General features: G+C 47.5%; 1 protein-coding gene across 4 annotated transcripts in view; it reads left to right on the top strand.

Annotated features, from left to right (window-relative positions):
- YEATS2 (YEATS domain containing 2) overlaps positions 1–15,484 on the top strand; it is a 1,971,885-nt gene that overhangs the window by 1,486,462 nt on the left and 469,939 nt on the right. For all 4 annotated transcript variants that reach the window (XM_069617830.1, XM_069617832.1, XM_069617831.1 and 1 more), the window contains one exon: positions 717–790. In XM_069617830.1, coding sequence (XP_069473931.1) covers positions 717–790 — 74 coding nt within the window. The remainder of the gene's footprint in view (positions 1–716; positions 791–15,484) is intronic.

The following is a 15,484-nucleotide window of genomic DNA, read 5'->3' as shown; positions in this document are numbered from 1 at the left end:
CCTCGGGATGGAGGCATTAGCAGGAAAAATTCATTTTTGGATGAATTGGACGCTTTTTTTGGGATGGTTCGCACAACCAGACCTTTCAATAAGATACTCACCTAAAAATTGTATTCTGGTCTGGAAACCCTGTGAGTTAGTAACAATTCAAAACGGAAAGCAGTTACCCCGTGGCTATTGTAATTGTGAACTCTTAGTGGCGTTGGTTAACATTAAAGAACTGCCAGCTGGAGTTGGTGGGAAAAAGGTTGAAGGGATTACTATGCATTCGTACGTCTCATTCCGTTTGCCCCATACTCAGTTTTTTATATTCTCCAATTGTCATAAGTCTCACACCAAGTTGGGAAGCTATTGTTAAAGGAAATTACATTTCCTTTCACTAGAATATAATTCTTCTTAATTTAAAATGTTATGGGGAGAAGCTCTAAAGGTTCTCAAAGGACAGACTGGAACATCATAAGCGTCACCTGTGTTTTATGGCAGTAACTTGCATAATTCTATAAGGAAGTATCCATGTTGGATTTAGAAAGAAAGGGAGACGTACCTCAAACCTATCACCCACTAAAGGCTTCATGCTCTTTACTGATTTGTGGAGCAGCAAAGCCATGGCAGCCATCAGCGTTGATCATACTTCTAGAACCTACTGAAATTTAGTGGCTTAAATATAGATTTTGCTTTTGACCGTACTTGTAATTATTTTCTCTTTTGCTTTTCAGCACGGAATATTTAGAGAACAGTCAACAACTTTTAACCACAGTTGTGAAGAACATACCATTAGTAACAGAAAAAAGTAAGAGCTACTGACATATGTGTGCTTCCTTTTATCAAATAGCAAATAGTGGGCGTGAGCTGCTACTCAATCAATTGTCCTTTTTTATTGTTTTTATTTTTTCCTATGAAAATGTCAGTATGACAAAGAATCACATCAACAAAAAATATTAAAGTCTTAAAATATAATCACTATTGAACAAGCTACAGATTAGCAAAATGCAGCAGGTCGTACCTTTTACTAGTTTGTCAAATATCTGCTGTGTTAATTGATACTGTTCTTTAAGGAATCACGTGTAGGAAGCATATTGTGCCGTTGGTGAGAAGCATTCCTAGTGTATAGGAGAAGAGCAGCATGAAAGGGCTGGAACTGTTTGATAGAAGTATTGTTTGAGATTGAAGTAGAAGGCTGGCAAAGGAATCAACAATGGCCAGATTGAGCAGGGAACGAAAGAAGGGTATGTGCAATCAAGAGAGGAGGAGGAGGATGACCATTTAATTTACATATATATTTCTGAGGCTTGTGGATCTGCTTAGAATCACATGTTTTGCATACGCCAACATCTAGTGGGAGATGCTGAGTATTGCACTTGACGTTTTTGGAAGTTCAAAAAGGGATGTCGACAGGGTGTGGCATAATACTATCCCTAGTATGACATACCCTGTACCCATGATCCCTCATACGTCGAGGTCCCTCATATTATTTCGTTCCTCCATCGTGGCAAGTTGTTCTTTCGCACAGTTGGTAGCTTGAGCTACTTTGTGAGTTAACTCATCCAAACCTCTTCTGTTTGCGTTTTAACACACTAATTCGACAGCTGTTTCCTTTCTACATCTTAACGGCTGATCCCGGCTTCAGAAACACACGTTGTGTTCTGACAACAGACTTCGGCCTACTTTGGACTTCGGCCTAACCAGTAGGGAGAGTTGGGTGGGGAGGGGAGGGGGGAGGAGGACTGATCCTTGTTTGTTAAACAATGTATACCCTTTAAGGAACTTATGGTGGCAACAAGTAAGACAGACACAAGTGATCACAGTTTGAGTGTTTTTTGAACAATGAATGCTGTATGCAGGTTGGAAAAACACCTAATCTAAACCTAAATCTAAGATGCGAGCAAGCGTCGACCATCAAATGAAAAAAGAAAAAAAAAAAGGTCCTGGTTGCGTTGTCAAATAAAAAGGCCTATACTAAGACACCTATTGCCAAACCTTGCAACTGATACAAAAACTGTGTGGGATAGCTTTCAAGAAAAAAAAAATGTCAGGATGCTGTAGCTTGTGTCTCCCTACCTCACATTTTGAGCATGGGGTAAAATTGGAGCACAGTACACGCTTGAGCTTTCTTAGCCCGAGCTGATTGTTCTGTTCCAGCTGTCAGGGCCGTGGATGGCCAAGTCTTGTTTCCTTTGAAAGTCTCTTGCCTTCGAGGTTCTGACACATTCAAATAACCAAACCAAAATGTTCCTTTAACCAAATGAAAGTTCTTTAGGAGATAATGGTTCACCCCTGGGTCCCCCTCTTCTGGGCGCTGACACTTCTCAATTGTTAACCGTAGTTCATGTAGGGTGATGGCTTCACCCCTTGGTCCCCCTCTTCTGAGCGCTGACCCAGAAGTTATTGTTCTCCTCAATTTACCTATCAGTTCTTTTCTCAATGAGCTTTGGATGATAGCTTCACCCCTGGATCTCCCTTGGTCAGGCTTGGATCCCTCTTGACTGCGAGTACTTGGATGATTGCTTCACCCCTGGATCTCCCTCGTTCAGGCTTAGATCTCTCTCAACTGCCAGTAATTGGGTGATAGCTTTGCCCCCGGATCTCCCTCGGTCAGGCTTGGACCCCTCCTATATCTCAGCCTCTCTCCTCTGGGTTGACTATAGTTTTCTCATTACTTCAGCAGGATTTCTCTTACCTTAGTTTCTCAATGTCTTTTCAAACAGTTCATAGTGGACATCCCTCGGCCGGGTTTACGTCTGTCAACACACTGTTTCTCTGGACTTTAGACTTTGCCCTTTCTCACTGGCATCCCTCGGTCGGGTTCACTCTTGCAGTCTCTTGGGATTCGCTTCCCTTGTTTCCTCTCACTGCGGGATTCACTTTCCCTTCTTTCACACAGATTGTAGCACAGTCTTTTGATTGTACTGGGATTTTGCTTGACCCTCAGTATGACCACTTTGACCTATTTTGGTGGCTCACCTATGGCCTTCTGGTATTTATAGTTTCGCTCACATGGGGTTCGACCACAGTCTTTGGAGTTAGCATCCACGTGGTATCGGTTTCCCTCTGCAGCTGGTCTCGCCTTAACACATTTTACAGCTCTTTCACAATTCATTGAACTTGGTTCAACCATACCACTTTTCGATTCTCAATGAGCGCAGCCCGGTTGTTATCGGTTCTCCCCTCGACTCACCGGCTGTGATGTACCGCTTGGCTTTCCTCTTCATTGGAGTCAAAGTCGGTACCATGGGAGTGTCCCTCGCTCCTGCTTATCAGCGTATGCCTGCCGCGTGTACCGTTGACATATGCTGCAAGACACTTATGCTATTGTTTGCAGTGTTAGGCTCTCTTCCACGAAGGTTCTGTGGATTTCTGACGAAAAGGGCAAGGTCCCTTCTCTCCTCGCCACCCTCTCGATTCCTGCTGCCTTTCTCCTTCTCTTGAACTGCTGCACTTAATTAGGCGTCTTGTTGTGCTGTCTGCCGTGCTCGCCTTGCACGTAAGGTGCTGTCTTGTTCCATCTTTTATCCCTGTGGTGACAAGGAAGGACCATCGGGTGTGTGTGATTTAAGTCAATTGCCTAACTTTGCCTGACCCTCGTGTCGGGACATGTCAGGTAAACAGTCTTATTACAAGTCCATTGTTTTCTACATCAGGGAAAAGTGTGGGTGTTTGAAAAGGGAAGAAGTAGAGTGTGTACGTGTTCTGTGTGGTAGGAAGGGGATAAAGTGTTATTGTAAATTGTAGTCTTTGAATTGGAAAGGGGAGGGGTTGAAGTGCCAGAGTATCCTATGGGACAGGATAGGGAATGTTTGTGAAATGGATGAAAATGACCGGGATAGAGAACAGAACAAAGGTGATTATGGGAATAGTGGTGTTCTGTCCTAGTAGATTGGGACAAAATAACTAGAGGAATGTGGAAAAGAATGATTGGGAATATTCAGATGGCGAACAGGATGACAGGGGTTTGAGATCCTAGGGGATTAGTTCTGTAGGGAGGGGTTATTGGGTTTATGTAGGAGAGATTTAATGGGAGAAAGGTGGGCAGATGTGGCACAGCCCATAAAGGTGTCAGAAATGTCACCCTCCTCTTCTCTATCCTCAGAAACATACAGCGTCTCCCTTTGGGCATTCTCCTGAGAATAACCCTGGGTTCCTCTACCCAGGTGATCTTTGTTAGGGAGAATTCTCTGTTAAGGCTAATTTCCCAAACCTAGTGAGTCCCCCAGCAGCTTTGCTGGATTTTTGGGGTTTAATTTTTTTCTCCTGCTAAGAGTGAGACTCTCTTCCTCCCACTCTTAGGCATGATTTGAGAATGTCCTTTTACTTTGTAATATGTTTTATGGGCTATGGGGTCTTTTACTCTATAGGGCTTCATGTGCTTTTGGTAAGTGTGTTACACAGCACCCTCCGTGCAGTAACAAGGGGTGTCATAGTGACCCCCGAACATATATTCCATACCCTGGGACGGACTACTGTCTCCCAGGGCATGTAAAGTCACCATTGACTTTATTAGTCCAAATTTGTGAACAGAACCAGTACAAACCATCATATTGTGGAAGTACTGGAAGGGGTTAATTAGATTACCCCTGGGTCTGTTTTCAAGGGGGCACTGTCCAGTTCCCCCTTGTCGAGTTTCTGGCTGGTGGCAGTGGTTACCACGCCAAATATTCCTTAAGAATATTTACTATGGGATTTTCCCATTCATTTTAAACGCACCACTTTTTTGGTGCAATGTTAAAGATATCGCCGGTTTATTTATTAAATATTTATTCCCCAGTTGGGTCTTTTTGCCAGGACTCGGTTTTAAAATGGCGTTTGTGTTCGCCTCTGTATGTCCAACCCAAGTCAAGCCCTTTGTTCCCCTTTTGGCGGGTTTCTGCAAAGAAGCCTCCAAAAGCGGTGCCACTCTGTTTGGGTCTACAGGATGTGTGGGAGGGGGGAATAGGCACCCTGGACTGAGTTGCCTTGGCAACGCAAGTCGCAGTCTTGTGTGATTGGCCCAGTGGTGAGCCGCCCGGCTCACCACTTAGCATGTTTGATTTACAGCTAAGACTGGTGAATGGGGGTTTTCTGCATAAAAGCAGGACTTTGGGCACTGGAACTTCAGAAGTCGCCACAGGACCTAAAGAATCCGAAGAGGGAGAAGCTGAGCCGACCTGCAACGACGACACCACCGGTGGAGCCCTGCTGAACCCTCTCACCACTTCCCAACGACAGAGAAGATCTTCATCCAGGAGAGTCTTCTTCCTCTGAGCTGGTGGGGTTAACCAGTTCGCCTCTTTTTTGCCTCGTGGATCGTCTCGTGGTCGAATCGCCCGTGCCAAGCACCCCGGTGGCCGGATAGCCACGCTTCACCACTACTGTGAATAAAAGGATCGTACCTTTTAATCGGGAAACTCCGCGGCTGGTTTCTTCCCTGGCAGTGCAGCGACCTCCAGCTTTCCTCCACGTCGAGATCTTCTCTTCCCCTGGACGAAGCACCAACGTGCACCCGCTGCCAGGAACAACTGCCCCCGCTGGAGCATTCTCACCATTTCAGGTACTGTGTCCCGCCTGGTCTCCCTTGCAACAGACTGTTCTAGTGTCCTGTAAATCCTTGACTCTCTATCATGGGGTGACCTGGGACAGGTTAACTAACTTTTTCTGAACTGATCCAACTCCTTTTTGAACTATCTGCAAGACTTTTTAAGTTATTTCAACTGTGTGATCTTGGGCACATTTCGCCTTGCTCTCTCCAGGAGTGGGCCTGGCTTATGACTTTCTTTCTCTACAGTAGACTCTGCCTTTCTTGACTTGCTGTGGTTCTTCTAAAAGTGTTGGTATTGTGTGCTTTCCTAATTCTGCCTTTTCCCTCCCTTTTTACATAATTATTGGAGTGCCATCTTGGTTAAGCACTCACCTCTGTTTGGATAATAAGTGGTGTTCTTTTCCTAAGACTTGTCAAATAATTAATCTGGGAGGTGTATATATTTCTAGTAACTGTGTTTGGAACTTGCTTGACATATTAGTGCCAGTGTATATTTTACCAGTGTGTTTTTAAATAAATAATTATATACTTTTATACCAAAGCTCTGGTCAGTGTTTGCTTGTGCTACTGTATTTCTGTACCTAATGTGTATACTCTATATACTGTCTAACTCTTCTTGAGAGAAGTCTGACTGCTCAGCCACAGCTACCAGGTAAATCTGGGTGGTACAGACTGCTACCAATTGGGTTTACTGCCAACACCTGTAGTCTTAAATCTTTTGCAGTGGTCCCTAAGGGAACTGCACAGGTTTCTGCCTAACAATCTTTCCCTGCTTGTTTTCCTTCAGGGTTGGGATAAGAGGGGGCCTGTCCTTTTGTGGCCACCTGAATAAGGGGTTCCCGGGATCTACTTGGGAGAACACTCTCAGGTTTCTCACAACCCCCTTTTTCCTGCCCCTTCTGTTTTTGTTCTGCTGCCTCTGTGTCCACCTTCCACTATGGACCGCACCCCTTTTAAATTCTGTCCCAAGTGCAGCAGAAAATTCCTGTGGCTCGACAAACAGAGTTTACAACCACTGCCGTCCACGCGACCATCTCGAATTCCGTTGCGCAGCGTGCCAGCTCTTTAGGCCCAAGACCCTAAAGGACTGCCGGGCCAAGCGCTGGGCGGCACAACCCATGTCGGCGTAGTCTGATACAGCTGCCGGGATTCTTGAGTTGGACCATGAAGGCCGAGGCAGCCGAGACTCGGATTCAGAGCTCGAGGACACTACTGTGTAACAATCTAGTTCCCACACAGCTGTCCCCAGCCTCGAAAGGCAGTCGCAGGGCGCTGCTATGAAGAAGGCCTCTGGCATACATGCACACACTTTGCATAAGCACATACCCCCTAGCCGTCCCTCGACGGGTCCGTTGACGGAGGGCCGCACACAGCTGGTTGACGACTCCCGGCCCTCTGACTTAACGCAGACCGCATCCACTGTGTTTCTGCCTACGCGCTTACCACAAGGCAATCACGCAGACACTCCGGCGAAGGGGGTGCACAAACACTGCTCGGCGGCTGAGGCAGACATGCCGAAACAGCTACTGAAAAAGCAAAAATCACATTTTCACTCAGAAAAACATTGCAAACACAAAGAGCATTCTGATCAGGACAAACAGTCCCCTCGTTATGAGGAGTCCTCACCTTTGTCTTCCGTTCTCCACAAGAAGTGCCCTCGGGAGCCTGAGGACTCCCCTGGAACAGATTGTCTGATGGAAGCATCTCCTGTGGCCCCCAAGGTCACTCCAGAGCTGCTTAGATCTATTTTGTCTACTGCCCTGTGGACCCAATCACAGTTTGAGGACACTATGGTCAAAATGTCATTTTTTGTGGACTTGATGAGTAAGCTACCCACCCAAACGAGGCCTACTGAGCAGCCTCCTATACCTCCCCCAGTGTCAACACCTACTCTCCCGGCTCCAGCCCTTCCGCCCAGGGAGCCTTCACAGGGATCTTTTCAGGATGACATGCAGTCCACAACGGTTGACCAGAATATGTGTGTGGATGTCCACGATAACCCCGGCCAGGCGGATGAGAACTACTTTCAAGACCAGGATGACCCAGACATCTTTGTTGACCCAGTCGACTCCTCCATAGTTGATGGCGGTCACTCGTCTCCTATTGCAGACCAACCCCTCTACAATGAGCTGCTAAAAAAGGCTTCTCATCATTTTGGCATCAACACTGAAGAATCCAGTCCCGCTGGGACCGACTTGGTCGAAAATATTCTCAATGAGTAAAAGTCAGGCTATTGCCCTCCTAGAGTCCATCAAGAAAGGGTTGCTCAATCCCGGTCTACTCCCACTCTTAGTACGGTGGTTAACATACGGCTGGAGAAATCTTTTAGGCCCTCTCCTTCAGATGCCCTCTACATTAGGGGTCACGTCAAGGCCGACTCTCTGGTGGTGATCACTACCAAAAAGAGAGCTGTTGTTCCACTCTCAATCTCTGAGGCACCCCCCAACAAGGAGCGCTAGAGGCTTTATATGCTGGGTATTACGTCCTCTGCTGCGTACCTCACCAGGATAGCAAACAACCACACTTTGCTTTCCAGCTACAGCAGCAGCCAGTGGGATGAAGTCTCTCGGCATCTGGACTCAGTAGCAGGACCAGCTCGCTCCCACCTTCTCAAGATCACCATCGAAGGCAAACCGGTTTCCCAAAACCTTCTAAAAAATGTCTTGGATTCCACAGACACCCCCAGAAGAGTTATTGCAGAGGGTACTCTCTTAAAAAGACATTCCTGGCTCAAAGATTTAGGTTTTTAGCCAGAGACACAGGCGGCCTTAATCAGCATGCCCATCAATGAGGGTCTCATCTTTGACACAGCTGTTGACGACCAACTGGAATAGAAAGAGATGGGTGACCCCTATGTTTTGTTTTCAGGGGACTGCCTTCTTAAGGGGAAGAGACATGTATAAAGAAAACATAGAAGGTAGTTACCCCATTCTCAGCAACGACTTCTTTTAAGTTAGTGCACCAGCAAAGACTTGCACGCTCCCTAATTCAAATTTCAGGAGAAAGCTAATCATTTCAAATGTTAGCTGGAGGACCAGCTGGAGACAGCAAAAAAGGAGCATGATACAATCCAGACCCGTGGTCAAATCTCCAACAATCCCTTAGTTCCTAGAGGAGCGTTTAACACACGCCGTAACTTTCGGGTGCAAGGCTCAGGAAAACGAGGCCAAACCGGAGCAAACCTGTCTGGTGCCTCCTTTTACAGCCTGCATGTTCAGTCATCCTACCAGTACCAGCAGTGTGGGTTTTTTTGTGGGAAAATATGAGGTAGAGCTACAGCTTCTACGGGCGCTGCAGCCCCTGTGTCCAAATAAGGTGCAGATCCATGTTCCCTCCCATGCGTCCGCAGTCGGAGGTCGCATAACACTCTTCGCCCAGCAATGGCAGGGAATAACATCAGACCGATGGGTCCTCGATACCGTGCCCAAAGGAAACTCGGTGGAGTTCCTCGAAACACCTGCCACCATCCACTGTGTGTAGGACGAATGTCTTCCGAACACCTCCACATCCTCGAGGAGGAGATCCAAATCCCATTACAGAAAGGAGCCATTGAGCTGGTGCCCTTCATGGAACATAATCAAGGTATTTATTCAGTGTACTTCCTTGTTCCAAAGAAAGATCTAACAATGTGCCCAGTGCTGGATCTGCGCCCTGCAAACACGTATGTCAAACCTAAAAAATTCAGGATGACAACGCTGCAGGAAGTCATCCCACTATTGAAAATATGGGATTACATGGCAACATTGGACATGAAAGATGTATACTTTCATATTTCAATGTTGCCAGGGCACAAAAAATACCTCCGCTTCAAAATGGGAAACGAGCACTATCAATTCAACGTGCTACCATTCGGCATTGCGTCAGCCGCCAAGGTATTCACAAAGGTCCTAGCAGTGGTGGCCATCCACTTGCGAAGGCAGTCCATTCCAGTGTACCCTTACATAGACGACTGGCTAATTACCGGGGACTCTCTCCAGATCTGCCTTAGAAACATGCAGCAAACTATCATCTGCTGTTCCAATTGTGCTCCTCCATAAACGAAAAAAAGTCAAGTCTAGTGCCCAGCCAAGAAAAAAAAAGAATTCTGGCGACACTAATCCGACTAGTCTACCCCTCAACATGCTGTTTTAAACACCTCAGTACGTAGCCGTGGTCAAGTGATGGTACAAAAGGCAATGCGCCTGCTGGTTATGATGACTTCCTGCATCTACCTAGTGCCTCATGACATGCTCCGCATGTGACCAATGCAAGTGTGGCTAGCGAGACAATGGTCGCAAGCAAGCAGGTTTTGCAATCTCTGGTTTTATCGTTACTGTGGTGTAACAGAGACAATCTGCTAAGGGGACTGCCTTTCCACACACCAGCGAAAGAGGCCACTCTCACGGCAAACGCATCAATGACCGGGTGGGGCTCTCACTTCCTGCTTCACACTGCTCACGACCTGTGTACACAAGCGCTAATCAGGAAGCAAGGAAGCAGATCAACCTTCTCGAACTACTAGCAATGCTCAGAGCACTTGAAGCTTTCAAGACTCAGCTAGCACACAAGACAGTCCTAGTCCTTACAGACAGTACCACAGCCATGTTTTATGTAAACAAATGGGTTCTCATTCTCCAGGGCTGTCCAAACTGGCCCAGAACATCTGGGGGTGGGCACTGCATCACAACATGTTCCAGGGGAACTCAATTCTCTGGCAGATGTACTAAGCTGGAGTACAATGCTACACTCCTAGCACGAATGGCAACTAAACACAGACATGCTAAACAACGTCTTCTTAAACTGGGGGTTCCCAGAGATAGACCTTTTTTCGCAACCCTGGAAAACGTGCAATGCCTCAAACACGCATCCAGGGTTACCCAGAAAGCATCTAAGGGGAACGCACTTCTGACGAACTGGTCAGGGAAATTTACATACACCCCCCACCCTCCCGTCACCTCTACTCAACAAAATAGTCAACCGCTACATCGGGAACAAGTAACACTGATCCTAATGGCTTCATTGTGGGACAGCCAGACCTGGTATTCACACTTACAAATGATGTCCCTGTGTCCTCCCATGAAACTACCCTGCACGGACAACCCGCTGACCCAGGATCAGGGAGCAACGCTGCACCCATGCCCTTAGAAGCTGAAGTTAGCAGCTTGGCTCCTAAAGTCCTAAAATGTGGTCACCTTAATCTAGACCAAAGGTGCATGGAAATACTCAAAGAGGCACGCAAGCCTAACACAAGGAACTGCTCTTTTAACAAATGGAAATGCTCTGCGTTATAGTGCAGAACACAGTCTCTCAGTCCAACACACTATTTACCCGCTCATATAATCAACTACCTGCTCTACCTACTTGACCCAGGATTAGTCTTTAACTCACTCAAAGTGCACCTAGCGGCTCTTTCCGCTTACACCACGTTTCAGAACACAATTTTGTGGTGGAAGGTGCCCATGGTTAAGGCTTTCATGGAGGGTGTCAAAAAACGGTACGTTCCCATCTCTAATCCTACTCTCCACTGGGTCCTCAATGTCGTACTCACAAGGCTCATGGGGACCCCTTCGAGCCTATTCACAAAGCCAGCCTTAAACACCTTAAATACAAAATGGACTGCCTAACAGCCGTTTCTTCTATCAAAAGGGTCAGTGAACTACAAGCCCTGTCTCTACAAGACCCCTTCATAGTTATACACAAGGACAATCTGGTGCTATGCACACATCCTCGCTTTTCACTCAAATTCAGATCAAAATTCCATGTCAAAGTATAGAGCTTCCTGCGTTTTTCCAAACGCAGCAGAGAGAACTCTACATACACTGGATGTATTCTGAGCTGTCATGTTGTACCTTCAAAAGACAACGCCGATCTGCAAGACAGAGATAGTTCCTTTGTATCTGTAGCCACTGGAAGAGAAGAGGACCCTATCTCTAAAGCAGTGATTTCCAAATGGATTGTCAACTAAATCCAACTCTGTTACTCTCTTGACAAGAGAACATTGCCCTTTAGGCCCATAGCACACTCAACTCAAGGCACTGGGGGAACTTTAGCCTTCATAACAAACGTGCCTTTAGATGCAATTTGCAAGGCTGCTACTTCGAATTCAGTACACACCTTAACCCAACATTACTGTCTGAACACACATTCTATGGGTGATGCACAGGTGGGACAAGCAGTGCTGAAATATCTTTTTGCAGCGCTATCTTCTAATTACCCACCTCCTTCTACTAGTAATGCTTACTAATCTATGCAAATCATGTTGTTAAGCAGATCCACAAGACTCAGAAGCGATACATTACTCACAGTAATCGTATTTCTAATGCTTGTATCTATCTGCTTAGGTTCACAGGCACCCGCCCATCCTCCCCTCTTGCCCAGGTGCCTGGGGAGAAAAGAAAAAAGCATAGATCTTTCACACCTCATGGTCTCTACCTACACTTCACGCTTACAACTTAATTTCCCTCTTGTCAGAAACATAACCTTGGGGACCTCCCCGTGTGAGGGATCATGGGTACAGGGTACGTCACACTAGGCATACTTTTAAAGTCGCACCCTGTCGAAGTCCCTTTTCGAACTTTGAAAAACTCATGTGCAATACTCTGCAACTTTCACTAGATGTCAGCCTACGCAAAGCATGTGAATCTAAGCTGATACAAGCATCAAAAATACAATTTCGGTGAGTAATGTATTCCACATATATCTGTGTGGGTTTTTTTCTTCTTGCTGGGTGAGAGGGGCATTCTCAAGTTCCCTGCTCGGTTTGCTTCACTGCTCAGTGATCGCCTCTAAATGTTTTCATGCCTTCTGCAATTAGTAGGTAGGCAGTTTAGCAGAAAGGCTGGCGAGGTGTGCATGGTTAATATCATGGGTGCTATGAATACATCCTGGTCACTGGAGGTATTCCAGTTAGCCAGGAGCTAGCCGGCCTTCATTTCTTCAGTAGTTCTACCTCAGTGGTGGGTGGGGGATAAACAGTGATTTGGCACTCCCAAGTCAGGCATGAATCACCCTGTGGTAGCTCCTGCAGAGTTCCATCCTATTTTATTTTCTTCATGGTGCGTAAGGGTGAATTCTGGTTCCCAGTTATGTTGGTCTCACAGCCCAGCAGTGTTCTCCGGGTACGAAAATGTCTGGAGAATGCTGCTGGGAATGTGTGTCAAACATCTGGGAGCCAGTGTGCCCCTCACCCCAAGAAGAAAAACATATAAACACTGTGGGCCTCATCACAAGTTGGGGGGTATCCGGGCGCATTTACTGTCGAGCGATATTTGCGTTAACGCCAGGAGTTGTGGCGCAAACAGCGCCCCATCACGAGTCGGCAGACACGCGCACACACAGCCCGGGCGTTTAACGCTAATACCGTTCTGCGGTAATAGTGGCTGGAAAACCGAAAACCCAGCGAACATTTCGTTAGCACCGGCAGCAAGCGCTAATAGCGTGTGCTAATTAGCCATGTGGGAAATGCATCACTGCCATAACGGGAAACAAAGCGGTGCCATTTTAAAAATCACAATCCACCTAAAATCGGAGCCCCTGGAAGCCATCCACTCCAAAAAAGACCTGAAAATGTCCCAGGAGCACGTGACAGGCAAGTCTGCCCTGGATATGCTGCGCAAGCCCAAGTTCTCTGACTGTTAACTTAAAATACTGGTGCAGGAGGTGATTTCCCACCAGGATGAACTATATGGTCCCCAACAGAAGAAGACAGGGTCACAGCGGCGAAACAGGATCTGGCTGGACATCAGTGAGAAGGTCACTGCGGCAGGCCGTGTCCCCAAGGATGGCGAGGGCTGCCGCAAGAGATTTAACGACCTGAAGGTCAGTGTCCAGGGCCTCCTGGCACAGCACAAGAGTGAGAGCATGGCGATCAGGGGAGGTCCACCACCACCGCTGGTTCTGGCACCATGGGAAGAGCAGTGCACCATCCTCATCAACATGGCCTCCATCGAGGGAGTGGAAGGAGCGGAGGCAGGCACCGGCACCCAGGAGGCTGAAGGTGAGTCACCACCCCTTGGCAAATTGCATTATGAAGAGGCCACCACTCCATCCCCAGTGTGAATACCCAACAGCTGGGCACTGTGAGTGGGTGCAGTATGTGGGAGTGACCACAGGCACCCAATGCAGCACCCATGCGCCAGTGCACCTAGGCGACCCCTGTGAGCCGGAGTCGTGGGTATGGCAGCCAATGGACACATGCAAGCACCATGCTATGCACAGCCATGGCGGGGACACAGCATCGCCCCATTGCCAGGTGGGCGTGTGTAGTACCACCCCCCCACTGACTGCGTCATGCCAGCTGTGCATCATATGCAGGGGTGTACTCTCTCCCTCATGCTGTACATTATTGCAATAGAACCGGTGATGGCATACCTGAGGCAGGAATATGGGGATGGGGGCATTACGATAGACGGAGTGACCCACTTGGTCTCCATGTACGCGGACGACACACTCCTCTACTTGAACAATCCTGAACACTTATTGCCCTACATATTGGAGACACTTGACGGGTTTAGCAGATACACAGGAATACTAATTAATCACGATAAATCTTGCCTTTTCCCCCTTGCATCGTTAAGCGAAACCAGTGTAGAGAGGCTCCCAGTCATGCCTTTAGATAGGAGACTACCTACTTTAAGTACCTAGGGATAACCATACACCGACACCCCAAAACAGAGCACACCCTCAACACAGCCAGAGATAACCTGGAAAAGTCTATGAACTTCTGGGGCAAACTCCTGCTTTCCGTCGCAGGCAGGCCGGGGCTCCTAAAGATGGTGGCGTTGCCCCGCCTCCTTCATTTCTTCACCAACGTCCCCTACAACATCCCCAAGCAGTACTTTAAGAACCTGAATAAACTCTTCAGGAGATTCTTGGGGCAAGATGGGCGACACAGAGTGGCACTGGAGGTGATGCAAAGACCCTACAACAGAGGTGGTCTAAATATTCCCAACTTTGAACTATACTACTTAGCGGGCCAACTGAAGCATGTGATTCAATGGATGGCGGACGAGGCCACCACCGACACCCGCCTTCTACAACCAGCCATCCCCCACATGCTACTCAGGGACCTATTTTGGAGCCCAGAAGGAGTGAACCAGCATGCACCTCACTTAATGAAGCTGGGAATCCAGATCTGGAAAAGGGCCTGCAAGATCATGGGGATTAACGACCCATACTCACCCCAAATACCGATCGCAGCAATCATGGCAAGTAGACCAGGTGGCCTGAAGTAGATAAGAAGCACTTGGGAACCATGGGGGGTCGCCACCTTCCAAGACCTCGTGAACGATCAGACCATTTTGACATTCTCAGAGCTACACGAAACAACCGGATTGCCGGTAGGGCAGTTCCTACTCCATGGAGCAGTGACAAATAAGCTAGCTAACAGATGGCCCGACGTGGAGGACCCTGAAACCGGACTCGATACCATCGAAAACATGCTAAACACGGCCGAGGGCGGACATGAAATCTCGAGACTCTATGAATCGCTACTAAACAGCGTAACCAGGCACGATCTCAAGTGCAAGATGAAATGGGAAAGGGAGCTTGGCCTGCAATTTGAGGATAAAGAATGGGAATCAATAGCTCACTACCATAAGAAAGTGTCCAGAAACGCCCAGCTGCACCTCATACAGTTCTATATTACCAACAGAGGGTACCTTACACCTGAAGTTATTGCCAAATTCAAAGGCGCTAGGCCATCAGGGCGCCCTAAATGTAACGAGCCCCTCGCGGGAATGACCCATATGTTCTGGGGGTGCCAAGTCAAACGATCCTTCTGGACACAGATAGCAGCGAGGGTTGCTAACTCCGATATTATTTTGGACGTACTGTCATCCGGATCGTGCATCCTAGGCAGATACAAAAAAAACAAGAAGAAGAACAGGCCCCTGTGTAGGCTCAAAGACTTGATGTATATCTTAGCAAAAAGACGCATCGCTATGGGGTGGAAGTCTCCCAAAATCCCCAGCGTAGCATTTTGGTGGGACGATC

This window comes from Ambystoma mexicanum, chromosome 10 (genome assembly GCF_040938575.1).
Source record: "Ambystoma mexicanum isolate Mex_15411 chromosome 10, UKY_AmexF1_1, whole genome shotgun sequence".
In the NCBI taxonomy this organism is placed as follows: Eukaryota; Metazoa; Chordata; class Amphibia; order Caudata; family Ambystomatidae; genus Ambystoma; species Ambystoma mexicanum.
Note: the sequence above shows the minus strand (reverse complement) of the source record. Positions and strands in the feature narration are given on the sequence as shown.